The sequence below is a fragment of the Anser cygnoides genome, chromosome 6 (genome assembly GCF_040182565.1).
Source record: "Anser cygnoides isolate HZ-2024a breed goose chromosome 6, Taihu_goose_T2T_genome, whole genome shotgun sequence".
NCBI lineage: Eukaryota > Metazoa > Chordata > Aves > Anseriformes > Anatidae > Anser > Anser cygnoides.
In genome coordinates, this window is record NC_089878.1 from 37658320 (window position 1) to 37685165 (window position 26846).

The window sequence follows — 26846 nt, forward strand, 5'->3', positions numbered from 1 at the left end:
CAAAGCTGCCATCTTTTTATAGAATTTTGTCACTACTGACATACTGTCAAATGGATTTGAAGGAAATCAGACAGAGTATGCAACTTGACTTGAAATGTTAGGTGTACAGTGAAAGACATTTTCATGAAAAATGTCATGTCCTTGGTAATCTAGGCTTTCGACAAGGTAACAGACAAGTTCTGCTGTGGTATTTTATACATTTACTGATGGTCACTTCACAGTTTGGCAATGAAGTCCTGTTGTCCACACTGCCCACAAATATTTACTAATGGTAAAAATGCCTTTGCTTTCATTTGAGGAAAATTTTGAGATATCTAGCTACAATAGATTTTTCAATTAGTGGTTCCCTAGAATTTGTTCCATACTACAAAATCTATTGAACAATGATTTCATAAAAGAGCAAGCAATAACGTAATGCCGATGCAGGTTCTTTAAGCACTGGCTGTTAGCTTATGGAGAAAGAGCTGTGTTGCCTTCTCTCATCACCATTCAGGCATAGCATCTACTCTTCTGTTCCAAAAGTCCATCTTTAAAGCACATCCCTAAAATGCAGTGCCTACAGATAAAAATGTTTTAGTTTAGAGCTGTGACAGCCAGCTGTCATGCTGTTCAACTCCCTCTCCTGTCCACGTGCATGCATTACCTCTTCAAGTGGTGATCATTTGGGAACAAGAACGGTCTTGAGTCTGGTTTTGGATATTTAGCTCTAAAATGAAGGTTGTAGAAGTTAGCACAAAGTCAGCAATAATGATGTAAGCATAATTCATTCTATTGACTGATAGTTCTGTTACTCCTTCAGCAGTGTTATGTTTCCCCTTGTTCTTTCAGATTCTTCTTGGGTCCTTGAAGCTCTTGTTTCCCATGTGCTTCAGGAAATGATAAAGGTGTTTGCTACACAAACTCTCTTGCATCTTGTCTTGCTGCAATAGGAAATTACTTGCCTGCAAATCTTTTTTTTTTTTCTTTTCCTTTTTTTTCTTTGCATCATTGTAAAATTTCTCATATTCCCTTTCTAGGTCTTTCTTAGCTCCACTTGAGCCTCAGTCCTAGCTCTGTTTACTAACCATCTCTGCTCTTTCTCTTAATTCAATTGAACACTAATCTTTGTGTCAACAAGACTTCCTTCAGTGTTGAAAAGCACTTAGGTCTTCACTTTAAGCTGTTTTCTTTCAATTTAAGAAGAGTCAACTTGACATGGGACATTTGCCAGTGAGCTGATAGAGGGTGGACAACTTGTAGTTGTCCTTGGTTACCTGGGAGCATTGTGGGAGAATTCTGTTTTGATTCTCATGTAAGAGGGACATTGTCCCAGTTTTCCTTGTGGAAAGAAGGAGACAAAGAACCAGAGACATCAGGGAAGAAAATGGGGACAGTGATGGTGACAAAGGCTGCTGGATGAAGCCTGTAGGAGGAGGAGGTGATGGGAATGGTAAAACTCAAAGGAAAATAGATATTTGTGGGCTACACCCTGAAGCTTGTACTGCTGATCCATCCAGATTGCCTTCTTATTCTCTCCCCACTGACACCAAGCTGGCAATATAATATTCTACCCAAATCCAACTGGCAGATAACTTGCCCCAAATATTGGGATGTTCTGCAGGATCCTTCTTCAAGGACCCCACTGAATTCGTTGCTAGATATCTGCATTAGTGGAGCATGTGCTCTTGAGGAGTTCCACTGGTACTACCTATCAATTACGAGTCCTTAAACTTGAGGATGAACTTGATTTTCTCAGTCTGTATGGCAGTTCTTTGTTTCACTGTGAGAAATAACCAAAAAATCCCCCTAATCTGCCAAAGTACCAACAGAAGGCTGTGCATCCTGACCAGCACCACAGCAGTCCTTGTGTGCACACCACAACCACCGTGCCCCACAAGGGAACCCCAGCTCCTCCAGGAAGATGAATGCATGTTCTGAAAGTCGAGCTAGAAATATCAGAAAGATGCTATCGTTGCCTGCTGAAAGGTCGTGGGGGAAGACGTTTGTGAAGGCGTGAAGGGGTTTTTCTGCTGGGCCAAAGACAAGGAGCTGTGTGACGTCCCTCCCTCTGGGTTCCTCCTGCCTGACAAGGAGGGACCACAATGTTGTGAGCTGCTGGGCAGCAGATGTGTGTGGCTGTGCTTCTCCAAAGGCTGCTTAATGAAGAAGTGCTAAAACAGAAAATCAAAGAAGCAGAAGTGTTAATCAGAGAGGCAATAGTACAAGTCTTTTTTTTTTTTCTTTTTTTTTTAAAGTAGCAAACTCTCTGATTGTCCAGCATTTACTGTTTTAGAAATCTAAAGTAACGGTACGGTAAGCATCATGTTTACTTAAGCTTTGTTTCAAATCAGCAAAGCAGATTTGTTGTAAGCTATTTCAGTACTCAAAGGGTTTCATTGAAGGTAAGAAAAGGGAAGTTGTCCTGAGGCTTAGAATTGTAATTCCTTTTAGCATTTCCTTTTAAACATCATGTTTACCTTCTGCAAAATCTAATTCTCCCTGTTTGTTGCAAATTCAACAGCGGAGATATTTTCATTCTTTAAAATTTGTCTTTGTATCCAATCCAGAAGAGTTTTGCCCTAGACTTGGGTGTAAGTTACTCACTGGTGAAATGGTTTAGCTACTGCTCTTGCAGGAAGTGGTTTTACTCTACTTTTTTTTCCTGCTTTCTTTCTATCTTTATGAGCTGAGGGAGATTAACCCGAATGCTGTCTATAGACATGTGACCTAGATGTTTTCCGTTTTTTGAAATAGTTAAACTGCTGCCCGTTGATGACAGTTTGAGATGAGACAAGGACTTCTGTGAGGCTGTAGGTAAGGAGTCTTAAATTCATCTTTTTGCAATTCAGAAAACTTGTTGCTAATGATTTTTAGAATAACTCTATCTATATGTATTGTGTATGTGTTAAATACAGGTTGTGTTACATAATTATTTTATTTCTATTGTTTGAAAATTTGGAAATAATAATAATGTGGAGGGTACATGTGAAATGATGCTTTAAAGGCAAAATTAGTATTCAGAATCTAAAAAAATCTGTAATGTCCTATGCAAGACGCAACTGTATCTGATCCTCTGCAATATCCCAAGCTACTAATCACTTCTCATGTCCTTGCCTTTACTAAGTAGTTGTCCCCAAAAGTGGAAAAGGCCAGCAGCACTGGCTGGGAAAGCCAGTTAGGCCATATTTCCCAGCATTTGCCTTTGCTGGCTGCAATTTAGCAGTATTTGATTAACTCGCTTCCTTGCTGGTGACCACGAGGGAGGTGATTAGTAACAGTGGATACTGTAAGAATTGGTGAGTGGTGAAGGCTGATATCTAGAATTGTAGAATATCCCGAGTTGGAAGGGACCCACAAGGATCATTGAGTCCAACTCCTGGCTTCACACAGGATCACCCAAAAAATAGACCATGTGTCTGAGAGCATTGCCCAAATGCTTCTTGAACTTCAGCAGGCTTGGTGCTGAGACCACTGCCCTGGGGAGCCTGTCCCAGTGCCCTACCACCCTCTCGGTGAAGAATCTTTTCCTAATATACAACCTATTTGGTTGGTACTCGATATTGCTAGAGACTGAAGACACTGATAGAATCTCTTGCCCTGCTTGTTGTCAACAAGCTTTGTACCACAGTAGTACCACTTTGTTCATCAGTAGTGCTAGTAAGAATAGGGCATGGGGAGGTGTAAAGAACAGTGTACAACAAATGTCCTTGGTTTATCCATGGGGACTCTCAATGTTCCTCGTGGAGCTGGTCAGTGGAAATGCCATGATAGCATGTTTCCTGCATAAAGCTGTTTAGATCGAGCCTAATTAGTTCTCTGCTCTGAAGCTAGCCAAAAGATGCTTGTGTGTCCTGAGGCACATTTCACTCAGAGCTTTTTATCAGAAAGGTAGCTTTGCATTTCTGTCTGTGGGCACACTACTTTCTGGCTTTTACAGTCTTACAAGGAAATAACAACCCACAAAGATGTTCAAATAACACAATATCGCGTTTTGATTATGGGTCACACAAAGGAGAGTCAGAATTAGAGACAAAGATTTGTTTTCCTGAAAAGTTTGTGACATATACTCATGCTTGTAACTGATAGCCTTATCATAAGAAGCAACTTGTTTTTCATTTGGAAATATGGGTCAGAGTTGAAAGAAATCACACATGGCTTGAAGCTCATTTTGAAATTGTGCATACTAATTGGAGACAGATTTTAGAGCAGTGTTGTAAGACTACATTTCAGATTTTCTGTACTTTTTTTGGAGAAAAAAAAAGCTGTCCTGCCTTCATACACAAAGCAGCACAGACAGGGAAATTGTATAAAAAGAACACATTCTCTTCCTGGGCTATGTCTGTACTGCTGCAATGTCTTAGAGTCATTTGAAATGCATTTTTCCACAGAGCTGTGTGATTTGGTAAAGTAGTTTGAATTCGCAGAGTTATTTTTCTATATTTTCTCCCATCCCTGCAACTTACCTCTTTGTGTCCAAAGGAAATGCATTTAAAAGCAGCACCTCTTGTTCACTTTACCTCTCAATCCAATTACACGTGCCACATATATTTGTTCATTTTCTTTTCCAAATAGAGTGAATAGCTGAACCACTTTCTGTATTTTAAAGCTTCTACTGTATACTACAATTGAATTACAAAACAAAACAAAAAATACTTTGCCTTTGGTGGCAGTATTTGTTGTATAAATTTCCTTTTGCATTGATAGAAGAGATGCTCATCTTCTTCCAAGCAAATGTGGGTTCCTGTCCCCCTCAGTAGATCCTGTCCTGTGGGCTGGGATTGCCAGGGCAGCAAAGGAGAGGTCTGTCTCAGTCCATGGGCTCGAGCATGTTCCTCCCCACCTGGAGCGAGGCAGGAACCAGTAACCAAAATGGTGACAGAGGCTCTTTTCGATTCTTCTCCGGATGTTTGGGTGGCATAACACCACAACCGCTGGCATGGGGCTAACTTAACTGAAGCCGTTGTACACAGCTCTGATTTGGATTTCTCTATCTATTTCTGGTCCATGAATTTACTACTTTGCATTGACAGATATTAATGAGACGAGCTTCAGGCCCGGCTCTAAAGCTTCAGGTCCATCGTGATCAGCAATGCCTCATGCAGAGGATGGCTTTTGCTGTGCTGCCCAGAGCCTTCAGCTCATTTCTGTGCTATGGAGCCCCGCAGACTTTTAGCAGTGGGAGCTGCTCTTTTCTCCTGTCCTGTTTCTACTGAGCCACGTGGGGCTCAGTGAGTTATATGCAGTGTCTTCCAAATTCTTTGAAGACCACAACGTGTAATTCTGATACTAGTCAGTTTGTCTTTTTTTGGAGATACTGCTGTGCTGTGTCAGCTCAATCAGTTTGAGCTGCTAACTATTGTATGAGTTGTTAAAGCCTGCATACTCCTAAAGACTGTCCCTCGATGTTGGGGAAGTCTCTCCGTTAGGTGTGTTATTATCCAGGGACCTGGAACACAGCAATTGTACTGATTTTCCCTAATCCTGTGTGTCTAATTGGGCTGAGCTCTTTTAAAGACAAAAGAAAGCATCACTGGAGCTAGTTCCTGTGTGTTTCCCTCCTCTCCTACTTAAGACTTCTACATAGATGCATCAAAACAGGTTCTCAGTGCTACAAAGACAGAAGCTGGCACTGGGGAATGCCATCTATACGAAGGTGCTTCGATAGCTTTCACGGTTTCATTTGCTAACAGTATTAGTCCTGAAGTAGTGAGATGGGGTACAATTTTGGCCTTTGACTGTGTATCTTCCATGATAATTCAAGTGCCATTCATAGCACAACTGAAGTCTTCTGTGCCCGATTGCACACCCTGTATAAAACTATGCCCTTTTTCCATCCTGTGGTGGTTTTCAGCAGCTTCTGTCACAATGAAACTAATTTCTGTACTGTTGACTTTGTCTCCGAGCAGGCTGACAGCCTCCATTTCCTTCAGCTCATTCACAACAGCACAATCCCCTGCTAGGTGTGTTTTTGGAAATGTGTGACCTTGGTCTAGGTGAGGACACACTGATGTTATCTGCTTCTGGAACCGTCTCACAAAGCTGGTCTGCTTCTATCAGTGGTCTCGATGAATCTTAGTTTCACTGATAACTTCTTTATCAGCATTTGAAAGACAGAAGTGTTGGCTCTTTGGCTGTTCTGAATGTTAAGGCTGTGCATTCATGCACTTGTTATATCTTTGGTTAGCTTCCCTGCCTTGAGAAATACTATAAAAAGGATGTTTTGAAGCCTCGCTACAAAACAAACACAGCTAGCTTCTCATTTGCACTGGTATTTCCTCAGTACACGTCTATTTTCATTTCTAGAGTGAGACCATTTTTGTGGAGTCTGTGGACTTTATTACAAATTGAAGGACAGTCAGGTGACAACTTCCAGGCTGGCTGAAATAGGAGCAGAGAAAATGTTATTGCATGTTTTTTTTTTTTTTTTTTTTTTTATGAAAGGAATCTGAATGGGAAAAGCAGGCATTAATTTTCTGGGCACGGGTATTTAGCTTTTGCAAACTGACAGCAGTAACCCCTGCTACAGCTCAGTCTGCAGAAGCAGTCAGGTCACGCTGGAACAGATTTTCAGTGCATTACTTGCCTCATGCTGAAATCACCTGGAAGTGCTGATGCTTGGCACGTATAAAAGTGAGTCCTGTTTGCCAGAAACTATGAACCCAAGATTCATGCATGCTAGAAAATTTTGGCCTTTTTCTGTTCATTTTTCTGTATTTATGTTCACCTTACTCAGCATGAGAAAGAACTGCTTTGGGAATTAAGCAGAAATGTATTGAAAGGTTACTTAACAAATATTGGAATTCTCCAAATTAGCTTCTAAACTTCTGGGGGTATGTGCAAGTCATGGAGTAAAATACTAATTCAGATAGTGCATGGTTCCCTACCGAATAATTTCTTCAATAAATTAAATAAGCAAGTTTGACATTGCCGTAGATAGTGGCCAACAGCGGTTTAAGACACAATATAGCACTTCCTGCCATTCCAGATTGACAAGTATTAAATCATTCACTTGTAGTTAAGCTGGGTATTGTGGGTTTGTGCTGTGGTTTTTCATAAATATTTCTTCCAAAGCCTGTGCCCGATACACTAAACAGGCACAATCCTTGAACAAATGACCTTCAAGTGACTTCTGATTCCTTCTCCAAGACATGTGCCAGACTTTCAGCACATCTGCAATGTAATAAGAGGGGAGGGGAAGAACAGAAAGAAGAAAAACAAGAAGTAAATAAGGCTGAGAGCTGAGGAGCTGTGCTTTAACTACATATTTGCTTTTTGTTTCTTCTTTTCCTGCCCCACCCTGAGCAAAGCTACCACTGTATTTGGTGCTGAATCAGATATCAAGGTACCTATCTGAACCAGATACTGAAGCTCCTCCTAGACCTGGCGTAGTGCTTAGAGCCTGTACTTGTTTGCTGCTCAGGATGTTAAAATTTCTTCTTTTGTGGGCAAGGAGGGAAATGACACAGAAAGTCTGTGAAGACATTGAAGTGCTGGACTTCTGGCTCCAACAGTAACATTCATGGTTGGTGGGTCATGGCCTGATGGATGTCAGGATGCTCTCGGCATTTCTGGTGTCTCCTCTGGAGCTGTGGCTTGGGAGGCACCTGCTGCCTAACTGGCTGGATGTCTGCTTGGGATGGTGGATTTGGAGGAACCAGGCAATCCACAGAGGGAGATGGACCCAGTGTTGGCATCCATGTGGGGATCCTCAGCCCATGTGGTGAAGCTGGCTGGAGCCAAACCCCAACACGTGCTGCCCAACAGCCGGATGGTAACACTGTGGGCATCCACAGCAAACAAGGACAGAAGCCTCCCAGGCTGGGGTTCTCCCCATCAAAATGCATTTCTAGTGAATGGCTTTGCTACAGATGAATCAACTTTTTCCAGGAGTGTGTTACATTAGACTTTCCAACTGGCTGAGCTGCTCTCACAAGTGCTGCCTTTTTTGCTTTGGGCTGAGCAGTTCTGAGGCTCAAATTGGAAAGGTCTCTAGTATCACCAGAATGTTGTATGCTTGGTTCTGCTATTAAGAGGGGAAAAAAAATAACAATTAGTAATCATTAATCAAATTAGTGTGATGATTTTGGGGCTAGGACATGGCACTAATCCATTCACTCTTTTTTTTGGAGTGTCAAAAAAAGTGGAACCAGCCCAAGTAAAAGTATCTCAGCTCCTCCTCGACAATTGCCCTTGGTAAAGGAGACAAGGAGTGTCCCCAGTCAGCACAGGCTTAGAGAAACTGGTCCCTTCAATTCATGCTTGAATTTCCCTTGGAGAATTTAGCACTGGCTATGGATTGAGTAGTGCATAGTTGCATAGACCTGAGAGTTTCAGAGACTCGAATTATAAAACTTCTTTTCTAGTTTTACTTTTCATCTAAAGTTTGGAGCTTTCTGTCATATCTTTTCAAGAAAGCAAGAGAGTGAAGAAAGGGAATCTATTTAGATGTGGAGCAAAAAAAAATGTATAAATTATCAGAATGAAAAATGTTCAATGCAGAGATTTCTTACCAGACTTGTTTCTTGCATCAAGATACAGATGTTTAGGGAGTTAAGCTGATGTATGATATAGACATTTTAACTCGGGTATGTAGGACTGCAAGGGCTCGCTTTGCACATAAATTCAACCAGTAAGAAACATGAGCTCTATTAGCTCTGCAAGTTACCCTATAAGCGACAGCTATTTAATGTGCCTCAAAAGAAACCAAACCAATGGTATCCTACGAAGGATGGTGAGAAGAGCCTTGCTGTGGTGTTGACCTAGGGGGTCTCCACCTGACCTCAGGTGTGCAGATAGTTTGTGCAGTGCGTGGAGGAGTGCGACATGCCAGCCTGGTCCTGCACAGCCACTGCTGCTACGGCCAAGGTGTATTCATCTCTCATGAGGAAAATGGCCTTCAGACACCACATTATGCACTACGGAAGGAAAGAGACTTGGGGAGAGACTGTTTATCAGGGAGTGTAGTGATAGGGCAAGGGGTAATGGTTTTAAACTAAATGAGGATAGATATAGATTAGATATAAGGACAAAATTATTTACTGTGAGGGCGGTGAGGCCCTGAAACAGGCTGCCCAGAGAAGCTGTGGCTGCCCTATCCCTGCAATTGTTCAAGGCCAGGCAGGATGGGGCTTTGCGCAACCTGGTCTGGTAGGAGGTGTCCCTGCCCATGGCAGGGAGTTGGAACTGGATGGGCTTTAAGGTCCCTTTCAACTGAAGTCAATCTATTATTAAAAAAGAAAAAAGAAAAAAAAAAGTAGTTTTCAAACACCCACCCATTTTAAAATGAACAGCACTTTGAAAACCATCAGTTGGAACATGCAAATTAAATGCAGGGCCATCAACTCCGTTTATATCACTACTCAATTTTGCTATTTAAATACATGGCTTTTTAATTTCTGCTCTTAACAATGTAGGGGGCAGGTGAATGGCTGCCATTCTTCTCACTATGACTGTTGGGGTTTGCATGCCAGATCTGGCACAGTTGCACTCCTGCTGTCAGTGCTGCAGACTGGCTGCTCCTACCGAGTGCGGCACATCTGGGGTGCAACCAGAGGTGCAGGTGGGCTCTAGCCCCCATCCTGCAGGGAGCAGGCACACAAGGTATCTGGCATCGTCTTGAATCACCTTTGTGAAATAACGTTTTGATGCTTGGTCCTACGCAAAACAAACAAAGTTTGCAATAATAATTTTAGGTGCATTTAACGGAGCCTATGCTCAAACTTCTTGCATAATCAAATGATATTTTGACACCCTCGGTATTTCCCCTTTGCTGAAAGCAGACATCTTAGTAGCTACACATTGTGATATGAGATACTATCACATCAAACAAGCCTCTTTGTCTTACGCCGCCTGTGCCACGCAGTGCAGGGGAGCAGCGTGGTGGGGCAGGCACGCCTGATGCCTTCTGCTCCACTCTGGGGCACGTCAGAAGCGGCTGGTGAAGAAAACAAAGCAGGGGCCTCACGAAATGCAGAAAAGGGGCTCTCTCAATGCAAGCCACAAAGAATTTCCCCTTCTAGTTCCTGCTGTAGCTTAAAAGTTTTCTCCTAAAATTGCAAGTGCCGGTTGTGCTGTTTCACAGAGCCGTCTCTTGCAAGAGCAGCACCAGGAGCTCTGTAAAGGAAAGTGGAAATGGAGTGTGGGAACAGATTAGAAGTGTCTGGAGCTTTTTTTTTCCCCCCTCAGATGGGAAGTGGGAGCAGTGAGAAGAAGTAAGGGAGCAGCTGTAGGATCACAGCACAAAAACTGCTGCAGATACGTATGGAGAAAGCTGGAGGGAGGGTAGGAGGCACTTTCATGTGCTCAGCACGAGGGATTGAACATGATAGCAGGGAGTGGGAGGGAAGGGATCTTACTGTCCGAATAAGGGAAAGGCCTCTTGTTTTAGACTCTACTGAGATAGGCTGTGCTAGAAAGAAGTTACTTTTTTAAGTTTACTTTTAAAATTGTTTTTATAGTCTGAGAAGCTTTAAAGCCTGTCCTATTCAATAATCTCGGCATGTCTGTTTGACAGACTAGTCTTTTGCAGAGTGATGGGTATATGGAACTGCAGAATGGATTAAGGTGGGGCAAGTGTTCATTAAAAGTATTAAGTTGAGGGATTCTTTAGGATGCCCCTCAGCAAGAGGGGTGGAGCTGGAAACAACTGTCACCACTTTGCTGAGGGCTTACCAGAGCTCAAGGGGACCTTTTTGTCTAGTGAAGGTGATGCTGCAGCTGCAGGAACTTACGGACCGGGCAGCAAACTGAGGCATGACTTACAACTGCTCCAAGTGTTTGGTAGCACCCAAATACTTTAAAGTGTGACAAACTGCACGCAGTCTTACTCCCTGGTGAACATGAGGTGCCTCCCCCACTGTGGACCAACAAGCTCTGTCCGATATGGAGCCACAAACATGGATGTTAACGTGACTCAGGTCACAAATGTGCTGTAAGGTCCTGCCCGAGCTGTCCTTGTGATAGCTTGTTTATATAGCCGCCGTCAAATTGAAAGTGAAATTTCTGTTGGCAGAGCTGTGAACTTATAGGAAGTTTGTTTCTTTGGCTATTCACAGCAGGCTTTCAGGCGTTTTAAAAATATTTTTTTCTAATACCTCAGTTTGTCTTGTGATGCTAACTCTTCCACTTCTCTGGAGAGTTTGGGCTGTTCCAAAATTACCATCACCACATGTCGACTTCAGGTAAGCATGGAAAGTTTGGATGAATATCTGAATCTCTGTGGGGAGAAGTTCTGCAAAATTGAGCTGGAAGTATTTCAAGCAGTCTTACTTTGAAATTTCTGTCACTTCTGCTTCTGCTTGTATCTGTAAATACTGCAAGAATAACCTTTCCCATAGTATCTCATCACTTCAGATCTGGCAACATTAAAAGTAACAACACTTTTCTGAACATTTAGGCTATAGGAACAGATTTCTTTCAAGCACCGGAGAAAATTTGTGATTCTTATGTGATCTTCCTAGAGAAAACATTGGATTTTTTTTCTATTCAGAATTAGACTACTTTAAACTAAAAAGTTGCCGTGTGGTAAGTGTCATATTCAGGTGTGAAGTGAGTTTGTAGGTAGTCAGTCTTATGCATGGTGGTTGGAAAGCCATGGCTCTGTGCTGTACTTATTTGCAGTATATAAATATATAGCAGAAAGGATGGAGGTGGGAGGAAATGATCTTTTTCTCACCTGAAGAAGGTCAGAACTAACCAAGTTGTACTCCTCTGGGCTTTCCTAGTACTTCTGAGATATTATTTGGTGTTAAATCAATTAAATTGTGATTTTTTATGATGCCGGGAACTTCTTGCTGTCATTGTTCTAATGACTGAACTGCACTCATTCTTCTATTCAATATCATAGGATGCATTAGAAGTGCTACATATCAAACAATATATATATATATTAAATACCATGTACATATGACCAGTATTCACCATTTGAAGCATTGTCTAGCTTGTACAGCATGGAAAATGGAGGCAGGTGTCGTGGATCAGATGCTCTCCAGAAAGAAATGAAATGCTTTGCCAGCAGGAAGACCTAGAAGTAGCTTTTTTTTTTTTTTTTTTTTTTTCCCCAGGCATGTTCTTTTACATATTCAACTGAATTTCTACTATGGACGACTGTTCCCAGAACATATGCAGGCCAAACTGCACACAAGGGATACTTTTAGCTTCAAGTTCTACTTGAAAGTGAGATATTAAATTGACACAGGAATGGTGAAAATAGACTCCATTATGCTATCCCATATGATATACTGGGATAGATGAACTTTCAAAACAACTGTTACCTTTCCTGAGACCTTCACATGCAATATAATTAAGAAACCAAGTGATGCAAGAGACATGACCATATGCAGTCACATGCTGACTTGAAGAAGCTCTTTTACCCCGTTGCATGTGTTGTTGTTTCCAGTAATATCTGAATGATATTTGCTAGCAAGTTTTTGTTTCTGCAGTCCAGTAGTTAGCGGGTCATAGAGGATTACAGGACTAGAGATGAATCTGTATTAATTAAACATGGTTGTGAAGAGTTTGTCATTGTATCTGTGCGACTTTGGAAGACTGTCTCCCATTCTCTTTCTTTTCTAATTCTCAAGCCATTTTCTATGCAAATAGGAAAGCGTTTCCAGAGATACCAATTCTCTGGCTTATAGGGTACAAGTAGCTTATTCAGATCTCTATTTTTATTTGTCAACTGATCCTGCTGTTTTTAAGGGCCTATGTATAACATGGAAGAAACCTAGAGGCTTTAAGCTATCATCTTGTATAAGTTTTCAGAATGACACAGAGGAAGACCTTTAGCTCTCTGCTTAATTCTTGTTTGAGTGCCAGTCTAGCACATCTGTTCATATTTTCTGTCTTCACAACTCTCTTCATCCTATCCTTGAGAGGAATTGAGCAACAGTTTGTAAAGATTAATATTTCCACTGAAACTGTATATTTGGTTAGGATGTTTTGCTGCCATCTGCCAGAAAGTGGGACTCAGTATAAGCTTTTCATTATTATTTTATCCTTTTATTTTATTATTGTGTACAGTGTTATTACTAGTGGAAAAAAATAGAATAAACTACAGTCAAGCTTCATAGCACTAAGCCACTCCTCATATTTTTAGTGCTGCGGTCAATAGGCAGGAAATCACTGAAGCATCCAACTGTAACTGTCTGTAGGTTATTGTGCAGCGTAGGCTCCGCACCCCTGTGGGTCTGTGACACACTGTTAAGTGGAGAATCACGTATACCTAAGATGTACAGTAACTATCGGGCATGAGAAACGAAGCAATTGCGTCTTAACATTTTATTTCTTAGAAACTCAGTCATCAGCATAAACATATAGTATGTTCTTGTACCCCAGTTTAAGTAACATTACTGCTGTACAGTGGTGAAAGTCTCTGTGCTTCCCCCTTACAGTCCATTATAAAGCATATTTCCCCACCTGGCTCCATAATGCAACAAATGCTTTGGCTTTTCTCCTTGGGTGTGCTTAGTGCTACTTTTGTGTTGCTGTAAGCCCATTAACTTCAGTGGGCTCACCATGAACCAGAGGTCCAAATCATGTACTCCATGTACAAACTTGGATGAAATTATTTTAGATGATAACACAGTTTGTTCCTATTAGATATTAAACTTATACGTAAGATTGCAGTCACAAGATTTATGTAGCAGTTAACCAAGTGTTATTTTTATGAATAACACTCTCCTTGTATGAGACTAAATAAGGTTGATATAGACATCATATCAAGGATCAAGTTAAAATCTCATTGGTAAAAGATTCTTTACCCTAAGAGTTATTTAATAGCAATACTTGAAAACACTTTTCTTGTATTGCACTATGGCCTAGGAAGTCTGCTATGATTTTGGCCAAGTTGTGCCAAGATCTTTGCCTTTAGGTGCATCCTTCATAGAGACTAGTTTATATACCTCAGAGCATACATAAATTGTGATTAATGTGCTGAATTGCGTATTCCCCACATGGTAGCAGACAAATTATGGTGTGACTGAGCACTGGAAGAGGGAGTGATTGCCCGGAGACTTTATGGAGCCTCCTTCCCCGGAGATATTCAAAAACCATCTGGGTACGACCCTGAGTGATGTGCTCCAGGGGGCCCAGCTTGAGCAGGGGGTTTGGACTAGGTGGTCTCCAGAGATGCCTTCCAACCTCAGCCCTTCCGTGATTCTGTGAAATGTTGGGCAGTGAGATACTGCTACAAACAAAACAGAAAGGGTTTTCTACTCTTTCCTTTGACACACAAGAATCATGGACAACTGTACATATGAATTCTAGCTGTCTGAAGAACTGTGGGCCATTTTTGCTTTTATTCATAGAAAGTCCTTCGATGCTGGACTAGAAAAGAGTGACTACAAAGCCAGCTTTTAGAAACATGAGGTGAGATGACCTCTGTGATCCTTGCTCAGTGAGTAGTCTGTTCTGAGACATCCCTGAAAGTCTAACATGGCTGCAAGAGGTAAAAAATTAAAAGGCTGTATAATAAATATTGATATAAAAGGGATAATGATCATTAATGTTAATGGGCATGGCTTGTGTTGGAAGTAGGGCATAATAACAAACTCACCAAAGTTTGTTGATGACGTTGCAAGTTTAAATGATAAGTGAAACTGTGCTGTTGAGTTTAAGACATTTAACATTTTATTGCAGATTGAACTCTGCAGGAAATTCTGCTTTATCTGATACAAAGGGCTAAATCAGGAATAAAGCCCAGGCAGTGGTGAAGCAGTGTCATTCCTGATCTCCTACTCTTACTGGAGATGACTAATGGTTGAAATTAATGCTACTTCCTAAGTACAAATTATTCCAGGCTGGATGACATCTTTCTGAAATGGAAAAGGCATAGGAACGTTACATCTGCTTTGCATTTTCACTACAATGGATTTTTCTAATTTTCTAGTCCTCGGATAATCTGGCTTCAGGACTCTCCTGGGCGCCAGCCCAGGACACGGTATTTCTCAGCAGCCTCTGCTGTTTGTGCCCTGGGTGCAGATGTGTGACACGTTAGCTGTGAGAGCAGCATTGGAAAAAAAATAATAAATAAAGACAGAGCACAGTGGGAATAAGAATAATGTGAAAAGCTATGTGACAGTTTACTTGTTGTCCCCTCTCTTTACCTGTAGTTGTTTCATCTGTCCCCCTTCATTTCCATCAGTTGTGTGTTAAGCACTTTCTGCCCCTGAGCTGTACTTCAGCAGAGATAATGAACAGCATGGAGAAGGCTAAGAGCAAAATCCAACAGCAGAAATATTTACGTAGGTGTGTTGATTTTAAACAGTTCTTTCACAGACACAGCAATATGTTTTCTCCTTTGCAAGAATGCTCTGACTCACCGTATGTGGCATGAGCTTGTTTTTGCATTTGTTAACGCTTACTTCCTCTTCCATTTTTATGTTTTTTTTTTTTTTTTGTTGTTGTTGTTGTTTTTCAGGCTTGTAGGTTTTAGTGTAATGGTGAACCTAGTGCTGATTTTTATTTTTCTGGAACATTATTGTGATAGGTTTTGATGGATGCTCTTCATGTATGATGTTGCTCTTCAGCAGAAGAATGGAATTAGCGAATGCAACCACATGAATTTTAATTTTGCAGTGTTTTCACGTTATGTTGAACCCTTTCATGTTCATTATGTTTCTGACTTGATGGTCGTGTAAATATAATGAGCGATGTTGGAAGAATTTAAAAGTTGATTTTGATGAATATTGAAAATTACATACAACATTTTTATCTCTTAATGTCGAAAAACAAATGCAACAAATTCTATTAATCATGAATGTATATATTTTTTCATTTCTTGGACAATAGTACTTGCTAGAAGTACTTGGTACAAAATGCTAATGAATTAACATTTGCACGCTGTCTTTCATTATACATAGCTGTAGGAAATGTAGGCATAGCTCAAGTCAAAATTTAGAAATACTGCTACCTTCTTGTTTCTTGAAAACTAGCTCTGCATTGCAGAAAAAGCGACTGTGTACTAATTTTACCAATACTGTACCAAAACTCATTAAATAAAGTTCTTCGGTAACACTAGTCAGTCTGCTCACTATATGCTCCATTTGTGGACACAGCAACATGCCAGCATGGATTAAAAACCTGATACCATCAACATGAAACTTCCTCTAGCTCCATGATCTGCTGTAGGAAGGGAATGCTTACTGGTCATCACTGTGAGACAGAAACCATATTCAGGCTACTAAAGACAAAAATGGCAATGAGATGAACTATTCAATTTCTACATTTTTTTTGCAAAAAGCTAAAAACTAGAAACATGAAGGACTTTTTTTTTTTTTGCATTGGAAATGATGTTACTTTGTTTCCTTTATCATCTCAGAAATGATGATTATACAGATAATAGAGACAAAACAATTTTTCCCAATCAAAAGACAATTTAAAATAATTGAAGTATTTTGGCTGTTATCAAACAGGATTTTGTGAAAACACTGCTTTTAAAAGAAATGTTATGGAAAATGTTTTTTTTTTTTTAATGGTTTTGCCAAGACCCAGCATTTTGTGAGGAAGCCTGACATGTGATCTCTGCAATTTGCTGTGTTACTCTTTCAACCCGAGCCTGATTCTCAGAAATGGGATGGCTTTACAGTGTGCACAGATTTGCATGCACAGTAACCTTTCGATTTTTCAACTCTGCAATACTCATTGCTCCCACACCACCTTTGAAAGTCAGCTGTACATTTAGAAGTTGGGGTTTTAGAATCTTATCCACTCATCTTCCAGATATGTAAAATGTCACTTGCCCATTTGACACCTTTAGTTGTTATCTGAGCTCTGGCTTCAGTTTAGCCTAATTCACCATGGGGATGCTGTGCTATTTACTTCCAAGCACCCCAAACAAGAGGACCATTTCATGGGAAAAGCAACTGCAAGTGCTGACCTACTGAGGCTGCTAATTTCATTGACAGTACAATCCCTTTCTTCCCCCACTGAGGGCTGTTGAACTCCTGAGGCAATCTCCAAAAGTGGTGCTTTGTGCAAGACTGAATTGGTTTTGCTCTCCCAGCCAGAAACATGATTTTGTCCTTTCAGCTCTGCGGTGCTCCTTGTTTCTAAGTAATCTGATCTACACACTCTTGAGAAATTAAAGTTCTCCTTTCTCACATCCAACGCGATTTTTTTTCCCCATTCTCAGATTCAGTTTTCCCCTCCTGTATCATCCATCCAACCTCATGTTAGTGCCTTTTCTTGCACCTGAACCTTTACCTGACTTTTTTCCCACCCTTTTCTGTGCTGCATCTGTTCCACAGTGTCCCAAAAGATATACATCCAAGAGGGGTTTTCAGTATGTTCCCTGTCCCTTTTCTCGTAAGTGAATGCCATAAAATTATGCTGCCCTTTTGCTCCAGAAACCAATATAAACAAAATGAAAAAAAAAAAAAAGTCTGTCTTGGTTTAATGCCTTTATCCAACAAATCAACCGTAGGAGGTTTCAAAACTAAAATTTATATCCAGATGCTAACTATTTGCCAAAAGGCAAATTAGCTAATTATATAATGAACGTGGAGTGTCTCACAAGCAGTTGCACAGGGCTTGGCAGCTCTGCCTTCCAAAGTAAGTGAAACAAATTCCCCTGCAGAACCAGCCTGAACTTGGCCCTGATGCTGCTAATAACAGTTTGGAAGCACCAGATCGTAAAAGCATCAGATAGGATCTTTGCTCTGCTTTCTGTTAAAATTTTATCCATTTCCCGACCGTCTTCTCTTCCGTTATTTTTTAGAGCTTTAAAAAAAAAAAAAAAATAGTGGCTTGTAATTACTACCAAATTCTTGCAGGAGCAAATGCAACGCCGTTGCGTTTGTGGAGCTCATATTGAGGGTGCCATCTACTGGCATGCAGAGCCGATAACGCTGTCAGGAGTCTGGGCAGCAAAGGATTTCTACCTGGAAATCCTAAGGGAGCAGCTTTTGTAACTTGTGTCTTTAAGATCTGCATGATCTCACCACGCTCTAGACGAAGACAAACAAAATCTGACAAAGGAAATGCTGAGGGTTTGTTTTGTTATGTTGTTTCCTGTAAATTAAGTGCTGCAGAAAGTCCCATTGTAATACTCTGATGTATATGACTTAGTCCCAATTTCAGGGAAAATGTACTGAAGTTCAATAAGATTAAAATCAAAATTTTCAGAAGTCTTTGCAGACTTGCAGTTTACTGACTGTGCTCCTACTTGAGATCCAGGGCATGAGTTTGTCACAGTATTAAACTTTTTTATAGCACATCATGTACTGACAACCCCAGACAGAGAATACCTAATTACTACTCATAATGCTCCCAAGAAGAGATATGTCAGAGTTTTACAGGTGGGAGATTTCAGAAGAAAGTCTGAGAGATGTGCTCCAGCCAAACATTGGATCAGTGACAAAGCCAGTGTTGCTCTCGTCTCTCGAGTCTGATCAGCTCTCCAGCCTGGAGCCTACTGAAAATCTGTTGAGAAGTGATTTTGGTTTGATACCAACATGAAATACAAAATGGTTTGACTCTCCAAGTTTAGAAGGAAGGAAAAATCATTTCCTGCCTAGCACTGCTGCAGATATTACTGCCAAAATGGCAGAGCATCTCTGCGACATGGCTTTGAGCGGTGACTGCTCTGAAGGGTGCTGAGAAGTGTCTCAGAGAGGAAGAACACCCCGTGCCACTTCCCAAAGGTCCACATAAAGACTTTGCCCCAGTATCATGTATCAGCTCTGCAGCAGAAATAGAACTGAATACTCCTGAGTGGCAGGTAACTCCTTAGCTATATTTTTCTCCTCTCTTTCTGTAGTTCTACTTCTGTAGAGATTCTCGAGCAATTAATTCAATGCAGGAAATGGTCAAAGAGCATCAGCTTTACAGCTGTTTGCATTGAAGTTAGTGTTCCTATCATGGCACAATACCTTGGGTAATGCCTAATATTGAAGTACTATCTTCTTGTTTCTCTCTTCAAGAGAGCTGTATTTCCTCCTACTTCCATACCTTCAACTTGTATGAGTTTAAATCCCCTTGGAGATACTCAAAAGCCATCTGGACATGCTCCTGGGCATACCTGGGGTTGGACAATATGACCTCCATAGGTCCCTTCCAACCTCAGCCATTCTTTGATTCTGTGACTTCTCATTATTGTCTTCCATATCTATAGCTGAAGGGTGTTTTCTGGAAGGAATTGATTTATCAGGGCCATGCTATGAGAGCCATGTAATGCTATGAGAGCACCAACACAACGCCCTGTGGTCCTGCCCAGAGACATGCAGTAGCACTCCTCATCTCCCTCTCCCATCTTCTTCCACCGGTACCGTATCTTCCTTTGCTCTGAAGCCTTCATAGAGATAGACTTTCTTGATATCAGGGACTTTTATCTTCAGAGGCTGGGGAGATTTTGATTGAAAAAATCAAGCTTTTCCAATGCATTTGGAAAATGCTGATTTTCAACTGTTTACTTAAGTGGATTTCCATTTCCATGGATCCATAGTAGGGAAACTGGCATTTCCTGCTTATGTAGTATCTAGTCCATACTAATCTCTGTTTTGTTTACTTAGAAATATAAACAGCAAGGTGTTTTGAGACCTCCTACTGTATTACTTAATCCCCAGTTTGCATATAGTAGTATCAGGTTGAACTAGGGGGAGAAAATAGAGTGAGAGTTGGACTCTGTGCTGATGTTTTGTACAGGAAATATAAAGCAACTTTTGTCAATGGAAATTTTGGGGGCAATTTGAACAGCTAAAGCACACTTTGTTGTGTTGCAACAATGCTGAGACAGGAGACTGAAAAGCATCACAGCTAGAGAAGGTGATCATTCTGTACAGTTCCCTCTGGTCCCTCCAAGGGCATGACAGCTTACGTGTTCAGTTATTTCTTCATTTCCAATTTTATGATCACAGAAACAGAAATCTCATCCATGCTGTTAGTAAACTTGTTAAAATTAAGTTTTTTTTTTTTGTTTTGTTTTTGTTTTGTTTTGTTTTTAGATCTTAGTTTGACTCTAGGATGATAGCAGGGTGATAGTGTGGTCCTTTAATGCACTTGTAACATGCATGTATTGAACTGTGGAGGTAAGATATGTTAATTGGCTTCAAAGCATGTCATTTTCCTTTGAAAGATTTAAAATGTGTGGTGTGAGCAGGGCCAAAGACAAAGTGTAGTGGCTGCCAGCTGGACATGACAGAGGCTTGCAGGGAGATTACACCATAGAGGAGAATGGCTTTTGAGATAAGGATAATCTTTTACATAAACTAACTCTTCCAGGACAGTTGGATGGGTGAGTGATAAGGACAATAATAAAACTACCGACTGACACAGCTCATAGTTATCCTGGTGTTCAAAGATGATCAATAACTTGCTGGCAAGATTGCTCAATTTCTCCAGATTACAGTGATGTATAAACTGCGCAGATACAATTTTTTTTTTTTTTTTTTCTTTTTTTATGAAGGGTCCTTAGATTAATACTCTTCTTTTATGTTCTTCAGGTCAATCCTGTAGCCATGGAAAGGTCTACAACTTCAGATATGGCTTCTGAAAAGCCAAGTCCTTCCCATAGTACGGGAGCTGTTCAAATGAGGATCAAAAATGCCAACAGTCACCACGACAGACTGAGCCAAAGCAAGTCTATGATTCTGTCCGAGAATGTGAAAGTTCCTGAGCCTGTAAGTAAAATATTTCACAAGTCTTACCAATTTTTAAAACCTACAGAAGGTAGGAGCTGGTATCTTAACCACGCTTTTGATAATCCTTTGCAAGGAGGGATTTATTGACACTAATATATTTTTAAGAGTATGGCTAGGCATTGGAATAACAATTCTCCTTTGCCGAAAGACAGAATTTGGCTTTCATGGCCAGGATCATAGCATTTCAACTCTCAAGTGTTACAGTATTTAAATACAGCTGCTGTTGAGAATAGTACTTACATTACGCCATGGCATCTAAAAAGACAAACACTGAAACCAGACAAAAGAAAAAGAAACTGAAATTACAACTCTGTAAATAAAGGACAACTTTGTCCGTAACAAGAAAAAAAGTCTTTCTGTAAGAACGGATGAATTGCAAAAATCAGACACGGAAGTTATCTTAATATTTTAATAGTTGCCAGAGTTGAAAGAGTTGACTCATTTTTTATCCATTACCATTTTTTTTTTAAATTAAATAGTTAGTGATGAACTCTATTGCCAGTTGTGTCCCTGCCCCTGTACTCCTCCTGAGCTACTAAACAAACTGATTGGTATGAGTCTCCCCTGGTTAATTTTCTTCCATAATGGTGGCAACTTGCAGCTGAGGCCATATGATGTTACAAAATTATTTATGCAATGTTAGCCACTTTTTGGACTCCAGATCCATTTTGTTCTCAGAGAATGCAAATGAGAGAGAAAACTCTGTTGGCTGGGGACAGAGTCCCAAGTCTCAGTCATTTTTCACAACCATGCAAGCTATTGATTTTTTGTTTGTTGCTATAATGGATTCCTATGAAATATTCAGCTTTCTAACAAAGTTATTAAATGGAGAAAGCCTACTATAGCAGCTGTATTTTCTGCCCTTTTTATGCTAAGTTCAAACTCAAAATTCAAACTAGGTTAAAAATGCAACATTTTAATTATTAGTTTCTCTGCTATAGCTTAACTTATTTCAAGGACATAACATATATTTCTGGAGAGAAAAATCTCTTTAGGTCTTTGCATCTGATAAGATATTCATTTCCTACCCATTTGAACATTTTCTACAATTTCCTACAACACATTGTACATGTTTTTTCCTTTTTATCTGAAGTGAAATGTTCCACCATTACAGACCTGAGACGATGCTTATTGTAATTTTCTGGGAATACTATAATGTATTATCAGGAAGAACTGTACCTTTGAAAAAGTTTAAAAGTTAAGTATATTTAATGATGCCTAACATATTTTATTGGCTGTGTTTAACAAAAGGCACTAGGCTGCAGTTGTTTTTGACAAGCATGAAAACATCACAGCATGAGACTGCAAAAGGAATTATGTAGAGAAATTACAAGTGATCCATCTCTCAATGAATTATCCACCTCAATAGCCTGCAGAACTCAGCTACCAATTAACACCTACTTTATTACATGTTGGGATGTACTTAATAACTTTCATGTGTTTATGCACTATTACCTTGACTGATGCCTCTTGTACAATTAGGCATAATTGGCATATCAATATGCAAAAGTTAAAAGGATTAACCCTCTTAAAACTAATGAGCATTTCTGTATCCAGCTGCTAAATGAGACAAAATTAGCATTTTTCACTTTTGGGCAGGATTTTATCATGCAGTTTCTCATTGTTGATATTACCTTGTTACATAACTTTAGTTTGGGGGATAGTATGCTGGACTGTTACAGAGCAAGGGGCTCTAAAAAAGTTAAATTAGACATAAATATTCCCTGCCGCATCCCAATAGCCATAGCAGGTACAATATATGTTCACTGGCTGAGAGCTGAAAAGTTGTTTTGTGTTACATTTGTTTAGTAGCTAATTATATAAAAGTGGAGTTTTACTGAGTATATGTCATTTTACCAAGCAAACTTGGCTCTGATATAATAGACTGAAAGCTTGCCATGCTACTAATTCCCTTTCTATTTCAATTCTTTTCATCTCTTTTCGCCATGTAGAATTTTCTGACTAGATATTGACAGACCGAAAGTGTTTTGGCGTATTTACTTAAATAAGCCTCTTAAAGTTGTTTGCTAACACCCAAACTAAAAGCAAAATTCCTAAGGAACCAAATGTTTTCCAATACATGCTTAAAATGCAATGTAATTTGAGTTAAAAGACCACTGAAATATCAACTGCATGTATAAACCGCATACTGACAGATCTGAATCTGTGCATGTGCCTTGTGAAGAATTTTGGGGAAAGTATTAGTGGGAGTAGTCTCTGGCTGTCTAAGGGTCTAGAGAGAAAAAGATTCAGCTGATAAATACACACACACACTCACACAAATATATATACATCTAGTGATCGTGTAATTTCATGGCATACTTTTTCAGTATGCTTATAAACTTTACTTTTGCATTTAAAGGCACACAGACCCCTACTGAAAGATACGCATTACCAGTATGCTAAGCAAAGCCAATTATTTTGTGCTAGAAGGAAAACAGGATCTATCCTGATTCTCTATTTGGAAATTTTCAATTTTGAAGAATCCATCTCTCTTTAGATCATTATAGTCCATAAGGTATCCACTGGTCATGCTTATTTTCTGTTTTACATTGACTGAACATTTTTGTCCGATCTTCAGAAAGATTTTTCCTTTCTAAAACTAGAAATAGCTGAATAAGGGACTCCATATTACCCTTTCTCCACCCATATTAGGCATGTGCATTATACTATACATTCTATTAATAAATGGGTCAAATCCTCTTTACCCAACTTATGCAAAACCTGACTCCAGTGGATTAAGGCAATCAGCATTTGGCACATTTTGAACAATCAACAGAACTACGTATTTATAAAACATACTTAAAAAAATAAATAAAATTAACACTCCGGACATAAAGGGCAAAAAAACAGGCACAAATCTAAAAAGATCGCTGGTGATTTATAGAGAAGAAAATACATAATTTTCTCTAAGGGATTTGTTGTATTCTAAAGCATTTGCTGTGATGCTTGTAAGCACACCTGGGGCTATACTTTTGAAGGTGGACAGATTATTTTCTGCAGTGTGACAAAGAAGGATATGCATCATACATCAGTAGGGCCATATGCACTTGTGCATTTTGTAGTAGTAAAGATGCAAATAGGGGATGCAGAAGCTAACTGATGCAAAAGCGAAATGTAGATTCGTGGGGGTTTTCGTTATTTATTTGCTATGGAAATGCTTGAGCATTGTGCAAAGGTTGAAATTGATATTAATGTCGAGTTTAAAGAGCACAAATCATGAAGCTGGACACACACTGTGGTAAGCAAGGGCTCTTTCTGTGCTTAATGTTAGTGTCTGAACCAGCAATGTAAATGAATATTTGCTATTTTCATCTCTTAAACCCCAGGGAAGTGCATTTTGCTTCATTCAGAACAACTTCGAACAATGAAATGTCTTTTTTTATTGGTGTCTATATTAAGAATTAGAGCCTATTTAGACATTCCAAAATGTTAATGTATTAGAGCTTTTTCTTATTAGGTTAAACAGACTGGTAGGTTTATTTATCTCTCTAATACATTATCAGAGGAACAGGAAGCAATCTTCTTTTGTTTCTTACTCCTGTGATCATAGAATACTTGCCAAAGTTATGGCTAGCCAAAAAAGACAGAAATAAAATTGCTAAAAATATAAGCCTTCTGTTTAGCAGAGTTTTTGAGCCATATTTTGAAATTGTAGGGCTTGTACATGTTTACTTCAAATCAAGCTTATAGTCAAGTTTGAGGCTTTGTTTGTATAGATTGTCCTGAAGTAGATTCTGATATTTAATTAAAATGACACTAAATCACATTGAATTGATAAGACTTGGCATCTCAAACAAAGGTAATTGCCCGTATTGGTTTTGTACAAAAATAGAGCTGCTTGGAAAATGTGCAGCCAACACAGACTGTCAACTCCATTTATAGATCAATATGTGAAAACCATTGATCAGGCAGGCATGTGTAACAGTAACACTTTGCATTTATTTGTTGTTTTTATACCATGTTAAGGCTTACAGGATTATCGGCTTCCAAAATATTTTGACTTCCGCATAAATATGTTATCTGTTTAATGTTAATTACAAGACAGACTCCAGCCCTCTTTTAGAGTATTTTCAGTTTCATTGCTATGGGTAGTTTTAGCTGAAATGGATTATTTCAATCTCCGAGAGATCATCACAGCTTCTTTTATAGTATAGTCTATTTAGGGAAAGTTTCTGAGGATTCATTTTTTCCCAGTTTACTCTTTTTCCTGGAGGAAAAAAACAGACAAACAAAAAAAAAACAACACACAAATCTTGACAAAATATTTCCAGAAGCAGGAAACTTCCTGCTTTCAAAGTTGTGTACATTGGAGGTGGAAGGTGACAAATATTCTCTTTATTGTGTTCTAACAGTGACTGCCCAGGCTTTATTCTCCCCAGATTTTATCATCATGCACTAGTCCATTATTTATGCATCTACTTTTATCACTGTGAGGAAAGAGCTGTGTTCCCTTCAAGGTGTTACACAAATCATATAATAGCACTGGGACTGAAATAGAAAAATATATGAGCTTCCCATGACTAGTGTGGTAGTTGTTAATAAATGCAAGCTTGCAGTGACGAGCACTGTGTTCCCCCAAATAATTCAGGGCAGGTAGGAAAGAAATAGGTTTGAGGGAAAGCAGTGAGTCCATAAGCACAGGTCCGGTTTTGCTTCTGGAGCAGGAATACTGTCAAAAAAAAAAAAAAAAAAAGGCAACAAGAAAACACAAATGGAAAAAAAATAAAAATCTGTTGGGTAACATTAGTCGTTCTCCTTTCTAGTACAGGACAATGAGAAATTAGATGTCATATGTCCCCTTACTTTATTCACACTGGTTTTGTACTTTCAAACTCAATATCTAGTACGTGTTGTGCCTGCAGACCGACTCGCTCAGCCCTTGGCTCTGGTTTTCCATCCATTTCTGTCTGCTTTTCCCCACTTGAGGGGCAGGCCTCATATTTGAAACCATAAACTTCTGTGTTTTAGGGACCGAAAGCAGAATATACATTAGGATATTCTATGGTTCAATTTACCTTCTATAAACAACTTTCCTCATTGGAGCAATGCAAGTTGTCTCCCAACCCTTTTTCAGGATCCTGTTTTGTCTGCAGGCATTTTTTCAGCTGCATATCAGAGCAAGGCTCAGAATGAAGCCTTTTGTTTTTCTGATTTTTTTTTCTAATTTTTCTTATATATAGCCTATGAGAAGATATTCTTTGTTGCATATATGTATGACAGCACTTCATCTGAAAGAAACTTGGTTAGAAAGGAAGTTAATTTTGTTGTTAAACTAGCCATTTATTTCTCCTCCAAACATTTTCACTGCACCATTTCAGCTGCATTGCTTGATAGGCAGCATCATAATGAGATCATAGAAAAATGAAATAACCAGCACCTATTTCTTCTTAAAAGTAAGGATAAACTCATTTCAGCTCCATTAAGGGAGTGGTGAATGTAACTGGTTTGGCTTCCTTGTTAAGCCAAACTGAAGTTCAGACGAATTGGAAATGCTGATTTTGACTTTTACTCAGTGTGACAGAAGGATAGAAAAAAAAAAGTTCAAAAACCTCCAGGTTTTTTCTTTTTTTTTTTTTTTTTTTTTTTCAATCTTACATTATCTCATGCTGTGAAAATCTTTACTCTATTTACCAAGCACAAATTAGTCTTGCCAAAGGTTCTGAAAGTTTGCTACTTCAGCTTAGATCCTAAAACTTCAAAGAGAGATGCAACTCTACAAATTAGTGTATGTGCTCTGCCATGGCTATTTTAACTTGAACTTAACTAAATTCGTTTATAATTTAGTGCTGATTGAATGCTGCCATAAATGTACATGGGATACATTTTTTAAAGTTAGCCCTCTGATTACTAATTTGAATAAAAAACTCTAACCTTGTTAGCATCTGGACTTATTTCCATAATAACAACCCCTTCAGAACCTACAAAGTAATGAATAATTGACAACAAATGAAATGTTTTGATAGTTGTCGGCACAAAGCATGTTTAATGTTTTGTGTTGCTTCCTAGCTAATTATGTAGATGACACATTTGTCAGACCTTGACTGCCATTAGAAACGTGTTTCCAGAGGGGAGAAAAACAGGCTATTCATAGAGTAATTAACTAGAATGCTCAATGACCTGTGAGAGATTCAAATGGCTGCCAGTTCAGACATTGTTTTGTTACAGAAGCAGAGGGGTAATTAAAATTCCAAATTACAGTGCTATGATGAAGCATTTGTTTGTTGACAG

At 39.4% G+C, this 26846-nt stretch overlaps 1 protein-coding gene across 5 annotated transcripts in view; it reads left to right on the forward strand.

Annotated features, from left to right (window-relative positions):
* The first annotated feature begins 2273 nt into the window (after nucleotides 1-2273).
* Nucleotides 2274-26846, forward strand: part of ARHGAP15 (Rho GTPase activating protein 15) — a 331319-nt gene continuing 306746 nt past the window's right edge. The window contains exons 1-3 of one of the 5 annotated variants that reach the window (XM_013189194.3): nucleotides 2274-2292; nucleotides 2734-2793; nucleotides 20418-20594. In XM_013189194.3, the coding sequence (XP_013044648.1) occupies nucleotides 20433-20594 (162 nt within the window). In that variant the 5' untranslated portion in view covers nucleotides 2274-2292; nucleotides 2734-2793; nucleotides 20418-20432. Of the gene's footprint in view, nucleotides 2293-2473; nucleotides 2794-11018; nucleotides 11160-20417; nucleotides 20595-26846 lie in introns of those variants that run through there. The other 4 variants (XM_013189195.3, XM_066999696.1, XM_013189193.3 and 1 more) reach the window with 4 other exon arrangements.